Raw genomic sequence first — 14,507 nt, 5'->3', positions numbered from 1 at the left:
TTTACTCAAGGTCAATTCTGTGTTACAGATTGATTGTGCAGCTGTTCAGATGGTCACAGATTTGTCATGGATTCCGAATCAATAAATATTCTCTCTCAGGCTATGAAAACTATACCAGCCCATGGGGTTACCTAAATAAGGCATAAAACAGTTTTCATTTCACAGAAAATTAAGATAATTTGATTCAATTAAAAACAAAATTGTCATTTTTGCATTCTAACCTCAAGAATAAAAAGGTAAACTAACTTTATTTTCCAATTTTTTTATTTTTAGAAGGGATATAAACCATCTTATGGTTATCCTAGATGTTATATGGTTAATGAAAAAATATTTTTTTCATAAATATTTTTTATTTATTCATGAGAAACACACACAGAGAGGCAGAGACACAGGCAGAGGGAGAAGCAGGTTCCATGCAAGGAGCCTGATGTGGGACTCGATCCCCAGTCTCCAGGATCACACCCTGGGCTGCAGGTGGCGCTAAACCGCTGCACCACCAGGGCTGCCCTGAAAAAAAATCTTTAATTGCCTTCTACTACTGTTCTTCTCATTTTCTTGATAAATCGGAATAGAATGAAATATGTACTATTCTTAATAAAGGTTTTAAACATATATAATTAAATATTGCTAACAACATTATTGTTTATTGTTGTGTTCTGAATGTCTGGGTTCTCCTAAAACTCATATGTTGAAATACTGAAATGATGGTATTAGGACATGGAGCCTCTGGGAGGTGCCTAATAAGGGTGGAGCCCTCCTGAATGGGATTATCGACTGTATAAAAGAGATTCCTGACAGCTCCCTAGCCCCTTCTGTCATGGGAGACACATTAAAAGGGTGCTGGTTATAAACCAGAAACAACGCTGGCAACTTTATCTTGGATTTCCAAGCCTCCAGACCTGTGAGATACAAATTTCTGTCATTTATAAGCTACTGAGTTTGGGATATTTTGTTAAAATGGTCCTTATGGATCAAGACACATTCAGAAAAAAAAATCACAAAGGAAAACTTAAGTGCTAGGCACATCTCATGTGTACTGCATGAAGACCAGTGGTAATAATTACGATACTGCAACTTTATTTACTCAAAGTGGTCTTCAAGTCACTAAGTGAGTTAACTCAATGAATAAGCTATTCATAATTCTGCGCACCAAACATACAAACTGTGACAGCTTCTAAATGAAAATGACTCATCCTCAAAACTAGAAAAAAATGAATGGAATATTTTATCCAATTATGCTTTCCTAAAGGCAATTCTGAATCTGCAAGTTTACAAAAAATGAAATGAATCAGTCTTGATAAAATATGCAAGGGAGTTTTTAAAATATCACTTTGGACATATTTGACCAAGAACTTGTATTTTTAATAGGTTCTCCAAAAACTATTTCTAATAATTGACTATTTATTTTCCTCCCTATATGGCCTGTCCATAACTATGGTACTGATACGATCCTGGAAACTATTAAACTATTCCATAGGCTGACAATCCTAAAATGAATTACGTTTCTACTGGGAAAATGTCATAATTGGTATGATCTTGATTAGGGACTTAGCATCAAAAGTCAGAGCTGTATCAAACAGTGATCATAAAAACAGGTGAACATTTGTAAAAGAAATTAAAATATCAAAAACGTGTATGAACACACCACATATAATGATTGTACTAAAGGCTTTAATTCATATCTATATGAGCATATGTCACAACCTAATCAACAATTATATCTTTAATTCACCCATATTTATTATATACCAGGCAGTATACTAAATGCTCTAAGAAATGCTAATATGTACAAAACTTCTTCCATTTAAATGAATGAGGTTTAATAGGCAAAATTAAACCTATTCATTCAAATAACTAAATAGTGGGTACCATATATGCGATACAAAATAGACATTGATAGGTATCATTAGTAACTAGAAAAATCAATAAAGGCATTATGGATTAGGGCATTAATCTATAATTAATTACTAGTTATCAACAAATGTAATTCAATGTTTAATGTGTGATACTTGTGATTTTCCTTCTTAAAATGCATGAGGATTAAGAAGAATGATTTGTGTGTCTCCATTTCCTTACAAATATTAATGGCTCCCTTTTCTCAGTAAATGTCCTTGTAGTTTGCCATTATCTTTAATTCCATTGACAATGAGTTAAACTAAAAGCTGAGATCATTATTTTAACTCTCAAAAGCCAATAACATTTTTTACGTACTTGAAAGTCTCATTTAGGATTTCAGAATTGGGAGGAAACATTCATTGAACTAGATCTTCTAATTATGATCCTTCCTTTGCTCTTAATTTTGAGCTCCAACAACTTCCATGCCACAGAATATAAGTGTGAAAGTACATATACCAACAGGCCAGTGAGTTCATTTGCCTGGTAGATGGTAAAAGTGGGGTGTTTTGAATGGATTCTTTGAACATGAATGTACTTTTTTTTCCCACTGCCTCTTAGAGTTCCTTCAGCTAGGTCTCAGTGGTAGATATTAGAAAAATGTTTAAGTTGTTTATACATTTAATAATGTCAATTAAATATGCAAGCTAGACTCCATATAAATTAGGTGTACAAAAAAAATAAAATAAAATAAATTAGGTGTACAGGAATTCACACATCCTGAATGTGTCAGGATCAAACACCACCCCCATTGTGAATTTTAAAATAGTCAGAATTGTTAAATCTTTTACATTGACAAGATCATGTTAATGTCTCCCAACCTAGAACTCTAATATCTTCCAGGCCTGTGTTTTTCAACTTTGTATCTTCAGAGTAGGTTCTCAAGAAATATTTATTTAAAGAAACTGTGAATAATTAGATAAATAAGTGAATCAATAAAGAATAAGCTAATAAAGGAGAGAACAGTAGGCCCCAAAAGGAAAGTGAATGCACAGCAAAGTGCTTGGCTACTTAACATAGGGCTTAATTAGTCTTAGACTACTTAACTATTGTCAGTAATACCTAAATTCTGGATTTCAACATGCCAAGAATTAAAATATGACATGAGAAGCTAATAATCTGCAAGTAACTTTTTTTTTTTCCTCAAAATAAATGGTCCATTCTTCCATCAAAGAAGTACTAGAGGTTGTTTTGTTTGTTTTTTGTTTTTACTACCCCATTCACAGTTCCTACAAAAGGGCAGCAGGACACCAAACTGAAAATAAGAGAAATTTCAAGGATGTCTTAATCTTTCTCAACCACCACAACCAGCTCAATGTGAGGCATAAATAACAGTCCATTAAAAGGAAGGGAGAAGACAAGTAGGAAATCTCAGTTAATTAAAAGAACTGAGATACACTAAGTTTTTTGAGAATATGATAGTCATTAGTGTCCACCAAATGTGTCTGAGTCTAAACCTTCCAGACACAAGGAAGAGACTGTACTTCCTAGAGCCTTTTGTGCCTAATTTGGGCCAAGTGATTAGATCTAGTTAATAAATTATGAGAGAAAGTGAAATGTGTCTCTCACAGGTCAAAGCATTTACTACTGCAATGAGAACCTCCAGAGATCTCTTTCTTGCCATGATAAAGGGCAATATTTGCAATGTTAGCTGGCTGAACAGCCTGGACACAGAATGAGACATTAAAGGGAACTCCCAGAATCTTCCACAACAAACATATAACTTGAGTGAGAAATAAATCCGTATTATAAAAGTCACTAAGGGATGCCTGGGTGGCTCAGCAGTTGAGCCTTTGGCTCAGGGCGTGATCCTGGAGTCCTAGGATCGAGTCCCACATCGGGCTTCCTGCATGGAGCCTGCTTTTCCCTCTGCCTATGTCTGCTCTCTCTCTCTCTCTCTCTCTCTCTCTCTGTGTGTGTGTGTGTGTGTGTGTGTGTGTGTGTCTCGTGAATAAATAAATAAAATCTTTAAAAAAAAAGTCACTAAGGGGATCCCTGGGTGGCGCCTGCCTTTGGCCCAGGGCGCGATCCCGGAGACCCGGGATCGAATCCCACATCGGGCTCCCAGGTGCATGGAGCCTGCTTCTCCCTCTGCCTGTGTCTCTGCCTCTCTCTCTCTCTCTGTGTGATTATCATAAATAAATAAAAATTTAAAAAAAAAACTTTAAAAAAATGTTTAAGTCACTAAGATTTGCAGGTTATTTGCTATCACATATCCTAGCTTATCTTTATTCATACATTCAGCCACTTTCCTTTCTGTAATAATGCCAGAGCCATTGTATTGTCCATTACATACGAATGTCCATTACATATGAATATATCCTCACATTAATAAATTTTTTTAGAGCAGGGTGATCTTACAAATATATATGGAGTTAAATGTCATCGTGTAAAACAGCTGGAGAAATCATGACAAATCCTAAATTTATTCATTTATATACCACATTCTGAAGGGAAAGTTTCTAAAAAGAAAGCCTATTTCAAGAAAATCTTTTTAAAATATTTGGACTGTGTTATTTTATCAAGAAAATAACTCAATAGAGGAAAATGAAGGAAAATCTTTAAAGCAGCTTGAATATATATAATAAATGTGAATGCTTAACAAATTATTTCCAGATATATTTTGGTTTCCTGTAATAATTTAAGCCAACTCCAATTTCTTCTGAGCCACTGAAGCCAAGAGTTATTAATATATCCTCCCCTCTCCCTTCAAATTGAAATATCCCCATTCAAATATACAGAAAACACTGGAATCTAACTTATTAGAATATACCTTTGGTCACTCAGAAATCCTTAGCATCTTAATAAATAAAGCCATATTCTATAGGTAAACTTATATCCCCAAGAACTAGACAAAATACTCTGGTTCCTTCTAAATTTGAATATCTTTTTTTGTGTGCCAAAGTTCCTTTCTAGATGAGATATCTTTCAGTTAAGATGTGGATACCATTCATTAGCATATCAATAAATACTACCACATTTTCAGTCCAGCACTAAATTTTTTTTTTTTAATTTTGTTTCTTTTTTAAAAGTATCCCTTACAGAAGGTTGCAGCCTCCACCTGCAGCACGTATTGGCTGCATTAACTGTGTTAACTTCATTACACAGAAATAATGCAAAGAAAATAAGAATAATTTTAAATCTATTACATTTCCCACAAATCATCTAGGGTTTAAAGTTAGACAGAAAAAACAACAACAACAAAGGTAGAATCCAAATCTAAATCCTTTCTCTGGGGGATCCCTGGATGACTCAGCAGTTTAGCACCTGCCTTTGGCCCAGGGCATGATCTTGGAGACCAGGGATCAAGTCCCACATCGGGCTCCCTGCATGGAGCCTGCTTCTCCCTCTGCCTGTGTCTCTGCCTTCTCTCTCTGTGTCTCTCATGAATAAATAAATATAATCTTTTTTAAAAATAAAATAAAATAAATCCTATCTCTGCCACCTACTATCGGTATTTTGAGGCAAGTTGCTTATCCTCTCAATGCTTTCTTGTCCTCTTTTACAAATGGGATTAATAACAGCATCACTTTGTTCATAGTATAATAGTTTAGGACTGGATATGATAATACATATGAAGCATTAAGAACAGTCCCTTGGTCCAAATAAGTATTAAAAATACATATTACTATTATTATTGCACTAAAAGGAAAGAATAACTGAATTTTGAATGAATTTTTTTAAATACATTTGCTTGAATTATTTTAGAAGAATATAGAAAATGTGTGTCACTGTTCACACATAAAGCTATAATTTCTTAAGTATTTGCCATTTTTTCACATGTAACTAAAATTACTGAAGAGTCCTAACATTTGTTCCTTATTTTGCTATGAATTAAAGAATGTATTTTACGCATTTTGAATTCATGATTACACTGTGAATTAAAAGGATATTCATTGTTAAATCCAAAAGAAAACAGTGAAGTCATAAAATAATGTTTGGTAGGTTTCATATGGAAATGCAAGTGTCAGTATTTATTTCAAAAGTGTGACCTGTAAATCCAATGAACACATATAATATTTTAACCAACTTTCTGTTCTTACAATGATAGCCCTTCCTCAACCATGGCAATGATGTATCCCTGCCATCTAGTGGAAGATCTATAGCACCACAGTTACAGGAACACTGAAAATTGTACAAAAAGCCTCAAATAAAAGAACAAAGTTGCTTTTTTCTGTTCTGACATTTTTATTTTAAATCTTGAAACTGGATCTGGGAAGAAGAGTAATTTGTAATGTTACAGTGAGAATTATTTAAATATATTATAAAAAACATGATTAAGAATATGTTAAAGGCCTAACTTTGGGGAAATCTAATGCCTAGTGTACAATTATTAATATAAATACATCTCTTTGAAGGAAAAAATGAAAATTTTATGAAGACAAATGTTTCATACAAGTCATTAGCCATAACTTTCAATGCTGCACCAACTGGAAATCTTTTTTAACATATTCTTGCACTTAAAAATAGCAAGTATGGGGCACCTGGGTGGCTCAGTTTGTTGATCATCTGACTCTTGATTTCGGCTCAAGTCATGATCTCAGGGTCATGAGATTGAGCCCTCCACAAAGGGCATGGGGCCTGCAGAAGATTCTCTCTCCCTCTGCCCCTCCCTCCAGCTCCCCCCTAACCTCACCCATGCACAAGTATTCTCTCTTTCTCTCTCAAAAAAAAAAAAACAAAAACAAAAACAAAAAACAAACAAAACACAACAGGACTTTTCTCTATATACAAATATAAACACAATCAGTTTTTAGTATACTGGAAACAAAAAGCCCACTATCATTTATTGTTTTGTAGTTACAGATTTGCCCAAGATTAAGATTTGTCAAAACCTGACCTAACTGCTAGTACTTCAAGCACAATGGTTCTGCTATCACTCAGTGCTGCCTCAGTAATTTAATACTTCTTCACGATACAATTGTCAAAATTGGATGACCTATTTTCATTTGAAATCAAATCATCTAAAATATATAGAGATAAAATATACAAGTAATTTAGTTTTGAGCATTTTTCACACATATCCATGAATAGAAAGGTAGGTAGGTAGGTAGACAGGTAGATAGATCATTTTTAGGAAACACTGTTAAGTACCAAGAGGCAAAAATATTGCTGAAAAAGTAAACATCTGTGAGAAAGTGAGCAAAGAGAACTCCAAAAGTCAAGCCCACCCCAATATTTGTGAGACCTGAGGCTTTCTGGACCTCCTGGGCTGCAGTCCACTCCTCACCTCTTCCCAACCTGGCTTTATCTCTCACTGTGAAAGAGCATCATGCACATACCTCTAAGACACCAAAGCCCCCAAGTGCAAGCTCAGACCTGACTCCTCTATACACACACTACCTTCACCCTTATCTGAAGGCTCCTGCAGTTTGGACCAGGAATCCAGAATCTTGTTTACCTAGAATGTGTCAAGCTTTGGATGGGTATTTTTTCTTGACCCCAAAGGCTCCTCATCCTGTGTAGATAGGCAACTATAAAAGGACAGGCAGAGTAGGTTCCACCAAGGGATGAATGGATGGTACTAACCTAAGTGTGGTTTATAAATGGACATTTTTTAGAGTTGCTAGAGGGTAGAGAAAGATGGTGTAAAATAATGGTTAGGAAGGATATCCTCATGATCAGCTTTTTTTCTTAGCTTGTGCATTTCAAGGTCTTTTTCTAAAGAGAAAATATTAAACTTTCTATGGAAGCAAGGATAATAGGAATTAAGGGCAACCGTCATGGTGTGATAGTATCTGTCATGACACATAAGAGTCTCAAGCGAGGGCAGCCCCAGTGGCTCAGCGATTTAGCACCACCTTCAGTCCAGGGTGTGTGATCCTGGAGACCTGGGATCGAGTCCCACATCGGGCTCCCTGCATGGAGCCTGCTTCTCCCCCTGCCTGTGTCTATGCCTCTCTCTCTGTGACTCTCATGAATAAATAAATAAAATCTTAAAAAAAAAAAAGAGTATCAAGTGAAAACAAGCCTAACTTGAGACATCAACTAAGGAGACCGATTTTCCCTTCAAATATGAAATATCTATTCTTTAGTCTGTTTTTTTTGTCAATCTGTTTTCATATTGCAAGAGGCATCAATATCTCAGTTCACATACATAATTATTTTATTAATGCAAGTATTTATGTATACTTACCATGCTGTTCATTTTTGAAGATGATGAACCTGCTCTTTGCTTTCTTAGACTATTTACTTCTTCTACATTTCCATCTTTTGGTTTCAAAACCATTCTGCTACTCCCTGCAGTTCCTTCAGATGAGGATCGCAGTCGCCTTTCTATAAATCTTCCTTCACGATATGGACTGAAGCTACTGGCAAGAACTATTAAAATAGATAAATAAAAATTAATACAAATGCTTAAATGTAGTTTTTTATAAATTTTCCATTGAAAATGAGAAACTCTTAATGTCATTCAAAAATTCTCTACCATAGAAAATAAATTCTAATTAATAGTGTTAAATTTAGGTAACTTAATCCTGTAATCACTTTGAAGCTCAAAACCTTGATAGTCATCCTTAGCTTCTCCATACCTCACATAAATTACATAAGCAAATTCTGTCCTTATTACCTTCAAATTGTATACAAAATCTGATCACTTCCTACTACCTTCCTTACTAATACCTTGGAACAAACTGCAAATTGCATCAACCCTAACTTGAGTTACTCTAATACTTAACAGTCTCCTGCTTTTGCCTATTCTCACCTGCTTCTCTCAAAAAAAAAAAAAAATCAAACAAAAACAAAATAAACAAAAACCCACAGCTACTTTCCACATGGTAACCAGAATGATACAGGAAGACATAAGTGGCATTGGTCATGATCATTCTTCTAGCCATAAAGTTGATATTTTCCCAATAGCTCATCAGTTTCCTTATGATATGACCTTACTCTGTTCCCTCATTAAGGGTCTCCCTATGTTCACCTGTCCACCTAACTTCACCTTGTGCTGAATTCTTCTTCACTCGGCTGATTCTACAAAGGATCTCTTGCCATTGCTAATATACGTGCAGGCACACTGCAGTCCCAGGGCCTTTACCCCACAGTCTTTGTAGTTATACTTCTCTTAAATATTCGTATATCTTGCTCCCTAATCACTTTCAACTCTTTGCTAATATGTTACCTTGATTAATACCCTGGTCATCATGCTTAAAAGGTCTTTATGAGACCCGAGGCCAAACTACAATGAACTATCAAAAAGTGAAATGAAGAAAACAATCCCACTTATAATATCATCAAAAAGGATAAAATACTTAGAAATAAATTTAACCAAGGAAGTGAAAGATTACTACACTGAAAACCATAAGACACTAATTAAGGGAGTTGAAGAAGGCATAAATAAATGCGTTGATAGATTGGAAGAATTAATATTGTTAAAATGTCCATACTAACAATATAATCCCTATCAAAATTATATGGTGTTTTTCACAGAAATACAAAAAACAATTCCACAAAAGAACCACAAAAGACCCCAACTAGCCAAAGCAATCTTGACAAAGAACAAAACTGGAAGTGTCACATTTCCTGATTTCAAACTATAGTACAAAGCTATAGTAATCAAATAGTATGGCATTGGCATAAACACAGACACATGGATCAATGTACAGAATAAAGGGCCCAGAAATAAAACCATCATATGTGAGCAATTAATTTTTGACAAAGAGTCCAAGCATATACAATGCAGAAAGGATAGGCCCATCTTATAGCGTACAAAAAACCATCTCAAAGGACTGAAAGTGAAAAATCATACAAAAAAGAATAGGGGTAATAAGCTCCTTGACATTAGTCTTGGCATTGACTTTTTGGATTTCGTAACAAAAGCAAAACCAATATAAGCAAAAATAAACAAATGTGACTATTTCTAAGTGAAAAGCTTCTGTAAAAAAAAGTAAACAATCACCAATGAAAAGGCAAACTATGGGATAGGAGAAAATATTTTAAAATAACATAACTTATAAGGGTTTAATATCCAAAATATATAAGGAACTCATACAACTCAATAGAAAATAATAATGAACCGATATAAAATTCACAAAAAGCCTAAATAGACATTTTTCCCCCAAAAGATAAAAAATAGCCAACCAGTACATGAAAAGGTGCTCAACATCACTAATCATCAGGGAAATGTAAATCAAAACCACAAGAGATATCACATCACACCAGTTGGGATGGCTATTAGTAAAAAGTCAAAAGATAACAAGTGTTGTCAAGACTGTGAAGAAAAGAAACCTTTATACACTGATAGTGGGAATGTAAACTGGTACAGACACTATGGGAAAAAGTATGCAGTTTCTTCAAGAAATCAAAAATAAAGTTACCATATGATCTAGGAACTCCATTTCTGGAAATACATCCAAAGGAAAAGAAAACATCATCTCAAAGAGATATCTGTACCCCAATGTTTACAATAGCATTATCCATAATAGCTAAGGTATGGAACAATCTAAGTGTCCATCAATAATGAATAGATAAAGAGCTCAACTTCATATTATTATTTTTTCTATTGTTTTTATTTTTATTTATCTACTTTTTTGTTTTTTATTATGTATATTTTTTATTGGAGTTCCATTTGCCAACATACATTATACCACTCAATGCCCATCCTGTCAAGTGCCTCCATCAGTGCTTGTCACCCAGTCACCCCATCCCCCAGCCCACCACCCCTTCCACTACCCCTTGTTTGTTTCTCAGAGTTAGGAGTCTCTCAAGTGTTGTCACACTCTCTGATTTGACCCACGCATTTTCTCTCCTTTCCCCTATAATCTCTTTCACTATTTTTTATATTCCCCGTATGAGTGAAACCATATAATAATGATTGTCCATATAATAAAATATAATGATTGTCCTTCTCCGATTGACTTACTTCACTCAGCATAATACCCTCCAGCTCCAACCACGTTGAAGCAAATAATGGGTATTTGTCCTTTCTAATGGCTAATATTCCACAGTATATATGTACGTATGTAAGTATATATACACATATATTATATATACTTACATACATATATATACATATATATATACACACACATACATACATACATATACATACCACACCTTCTTTATCTATTCATCTTTCAATGGACACCGAGGCTCCTTCCACAGTCTGGCTATTGTGGACATTGTTGCTTTAAACATTGGGGTGCAGGTGTCTCAGCTTTTCCTGGATCTGTATCTTTGGGGTAAATCCCCAGTAGTGTAATTGCTGGGTAGTAGGGTAGCTCTATTTTTAACTCTTTGAGGAATGTTTACACAGCTTTCCAGAGTGGCTGTACCAATTCACATTCCCACCAACAGTGCAAGAGGGTTCCCCTTTCTCCACATCTTCTCCAGAATTTGTTTCCTGTCTGTTAATTTTCACCATTCTCACAGGTGTAAAGTGGTATCTCATTGGGATTTTGATTTGTATTTCCCTGATGGAAGTGATGCAGACCATTTTCTCATGTGCTTGTTGGCGATGTGTACGTCTTCTTCGGTGAAATTTCTGTTCATGACTTTTGCCCATTTCATGAGTGGATTGTTTATTTCATGGGTGTTGAGTTTAATAAGTTTTTTATAGATCTTGGATACTAGCATTTATCTGATATGTCATTTGCAAGTATCTTCTCCCATTCTGTTGGTTGTCTTTAGTTTTGTTGACTGTTTCTTTTGCTGTGCAGAAGCTTTTTATCCTGATTAAGTATCAATAGTTCATTTTTGCTTTTGTTTCCCTTGCCTTCATAGATGTATCTTGACACAGCTTTGTAGTACAACTTGAAATTCAGCATTGTGATGTCCCCAGCTCTGGTTTTCTTTTTCAATATTCCCCTGAGTATTCGGGGTCTTTTCTGATTCCACACAAATCTTAAGATGATTTGTTCCAACTCTCTGAAGAAAGTCCATGGTATTTTGATAGTTATTGCATTAATGTATAAACTGCCTTGGGTAGCATTGACATTTTCATGATATTAATTCTTCCAATCAATGAGCATGGAATATTTTTCAATCTCTTTGTGTCTCCCTCAATTTCTTTCAGAAGTGTTCTATATTTTTTAGAGTATAGATCCTTTACCTCTTCGGTTAGGTTTATTCCTGGGTATCTTATGGTTTTGGGTGCAATTGTAAATGGGATTGATTCCTTAATCTCTCTTTCTTCAGTCTCACTGTTAGTGTATAGAAATGCTACTAATTTCTGGGCATTGATTTTGTATCCTGTGACATTGCTGAATTGCTATATGAGTTCTCTATCTTGGAATAGAGTCCTTTGGGTTTTCTGTATAGAGTATCATGTCATCTGCAAAGAGGAAGAGTTTGGCTTCTTCTTCTTTTCTTTCTTTTTGTTGCCTGATTGCTGAGGCTAGGGCTTCTAGTACTATGTTGAATAACAGTGGTGAGAGTGGACATCCCTGTCGTTTTCCTGATCCTAGGGGAAAAGGCTCTCAGTTTTCCCCACTGTGAATGATATTTGCTGTAGACTTTTTATAGATGACTTCTAGGTTGCTGAGGAATGTTCCCTCTATCCCTACACTCTGAAGAGTTTTAATCAGGAATGGATACTGTATTTTGTCAAATGGTTTCTCTGCATCTATTGAAAGGATCATATCATTCTTGTTTTTTCTCTTGTTGATGTGATCACATTGATTGTTTTACCAGTGTTGAACCACCCTTGCATCCCGGGGATAAATACCACTTAGTCATGGTGAATAATCTTCTTAATGTACTCTTAGATCCTATTGGCTAATATCATGTTGAGAATTTTTGCATCTGTGTTCATCAGGGATATTGGTCTATAATTCTCCTTTGGTGAGGTCTTTGTCTGGTTTTGGAATCAAGGTAATTCTGGCCTCATAAAACGAGTTTGGAAGTATTTTGTCCCTTTCTACCCTTCAGAACTGAAATAATACCTATTATTTCTTCCTTAAACGTTTGATAGAATTCCCCTGGGAAGCCATCTGGCCCTGGACTTTTGTGTCTTGGGAGGTTTTTGATGACTGCTTCAATTTCCTCCCTGGTTGTTGGCCTGTTCAGCTTTTCTATTTCTTCCTGTTCCAATTTTGGTAATTTGTGGTTTTCCAGAAATGCATCCATTTCTTCTAGATTGCCTAATTTGTTGGCAGATAGCTGCTCATAATACATTTTTAAATCGTTTTATTCCCATGGTATTGGTTGTGATCCCTCCTCTTTCATTCACGATTTTAGTAATTTGAGTCTTTTCTGTTTTCTTTTTAATAAGGCTGACTGGGTGTTTATCTATCTTATTAATTCTTTCAAAGAACCAGCTCCTGGTTTTGTTGATCTGTTCTACAGTTCTTCTGGTCTCTATTTCATTGAGTTCTGCTCGAATCTTTATTATCTTTCTTTTTCTGCTTGGTGTAGGTTTTATTTGCTGTTCTTTCTCCAATTCCTTTAGATGTGAGGTTAGCTTGTGTATTTGAGTTTTTCCAATTTTTTGAGGGAGGCTTGTATTGCAATGCATTTCTCTCCTAGGACCGCTTTTGCTCTATCCCAAAGATTTTGAACGGTTATATCTTCATTTTCATTAGTTTCCATGAATCTTCTAAATTCTTCTCTAATTTCCTGGTTGACCCATTCATCTTTTAGTAGGATGGTCATTAGCCTCCACATGTTTGAGTTTCTTCCAAATTTCTTCTTGTGATTGAGGTCTAGTTTCAAAACATTGTGGTCTGAAAATATGTAGGGGACAACCCCAATATTTTGGTATCAGTTGAGACCTGATTTGTGACCCAGTAAGCTCTATTCTGGAGAAAGTTCCATGTGCACTTAGAAGAATGTGTATTCAGTTGCATTTGGATGGAAAGTTCTGTATGCATCTGTGAAATCCATCTGGTCCAGAGTATCATTTATGGTCCTTGTTTCTTTGGTGATGCTCAGCTTAGAAAACCTGTCGTTTACAGAAAGTGCAGTGTTGAAGTCTCCCAGTATTAGTGTATTATTATTTAAGTATGTCTTTACTTTGGTTATTAATGGATTGATATACTTGGCAGCTCCCACATTAGGGGCATAAATATTCATGATTGTTAGGTCTTCTTGTTGGATAGACCCTTTAAGTATGCTATAGTGTCCCTCTTCATCTCTTACTACAGTCTTTGGGATAACGGGATAAATTTTACTTTATCTGATATGAGGATTGCTACCTCAGCTTTCTTTTGAAGACCATTTGAATGGTAAATGGTCTACCAACCTTTCATTTTCAGGCGAGAGGTGTCCTTAGGTCTCAAAAGAGTCTGGGAGACAGCATATGGATGGGTCTTGCTTTTTATCCAGTCTGAAACCCTGCATCATTTGATGAGATCATTTAGCCCATTCACATTCAGAGTAACTATGGAAAGATATGAATTTACTGTCATCGTAATACGTATCCAGTCCCTGCTTTTGTGGATTGTTTCTTTGGGCTCCCTCTTTCTTTTACAGGGTCCCCCATAATATTTCTTGCAGAACTGGTTTGGTGGTCGCATATTCTTTCAGTTTCTGCCTATCCTGGAAGGTGTTTCTCTCTCCTTCTGTTCTGAATGACAGTGTTGCTGGATAAAGTATTCTTAGCTGTATATTCTTCTCATTTAGTACCCTGAATATATCATGACTGCCCTTTCTGGCCTGCCAGTCTCTGTGGAGAGGTC

General features: G+C 35.5%; 1 protein-coding gene across 5 annotated transcripts in view; it reads right to left on the bottom strand.

The window, feature by feature from the left end:
* CCSER1 (coiled-coil serine rich protein 1) overlaps window positions 1–14,507 on the bottom strand; it is a 1,365,561-nt gene that overhangs the window by 1,192,773 nt on the left and 158,281 nt on the right. For all 5 annotated transcript variants that reach the window (XM_049104802.1, XM_049104801.1, XM_049104804.1 and 2 more), the window contains one exon: window positions 8,030–8,214. In XM_049104802.1, coding sequence (XP_048960759.1) covers window positions 8,030–8,214 — 185 coding nt within the window. The remainder of the gene's footprint in view (window positions 1–8,029; window positions 8,215–14,507) is intronic.

Source organism: Canis lupus, chromosome 32 (assembly GCF_003254725.2).
Source record: "Canis lupus dingo isolate Sandy chromosome 32, ASM325472v2, whole genome shotgun sequence".
NCBI classification, from domain to species: Eukaryota; Metazoa; Chordata; class Mammalia; order Carnivora; family Canidae; genus Canis; species Canis lupus.
Note: the sequence above shows the minus strand (reverse complement) of the source record. Positions and strands in the feature narration are given on the sequence as shown.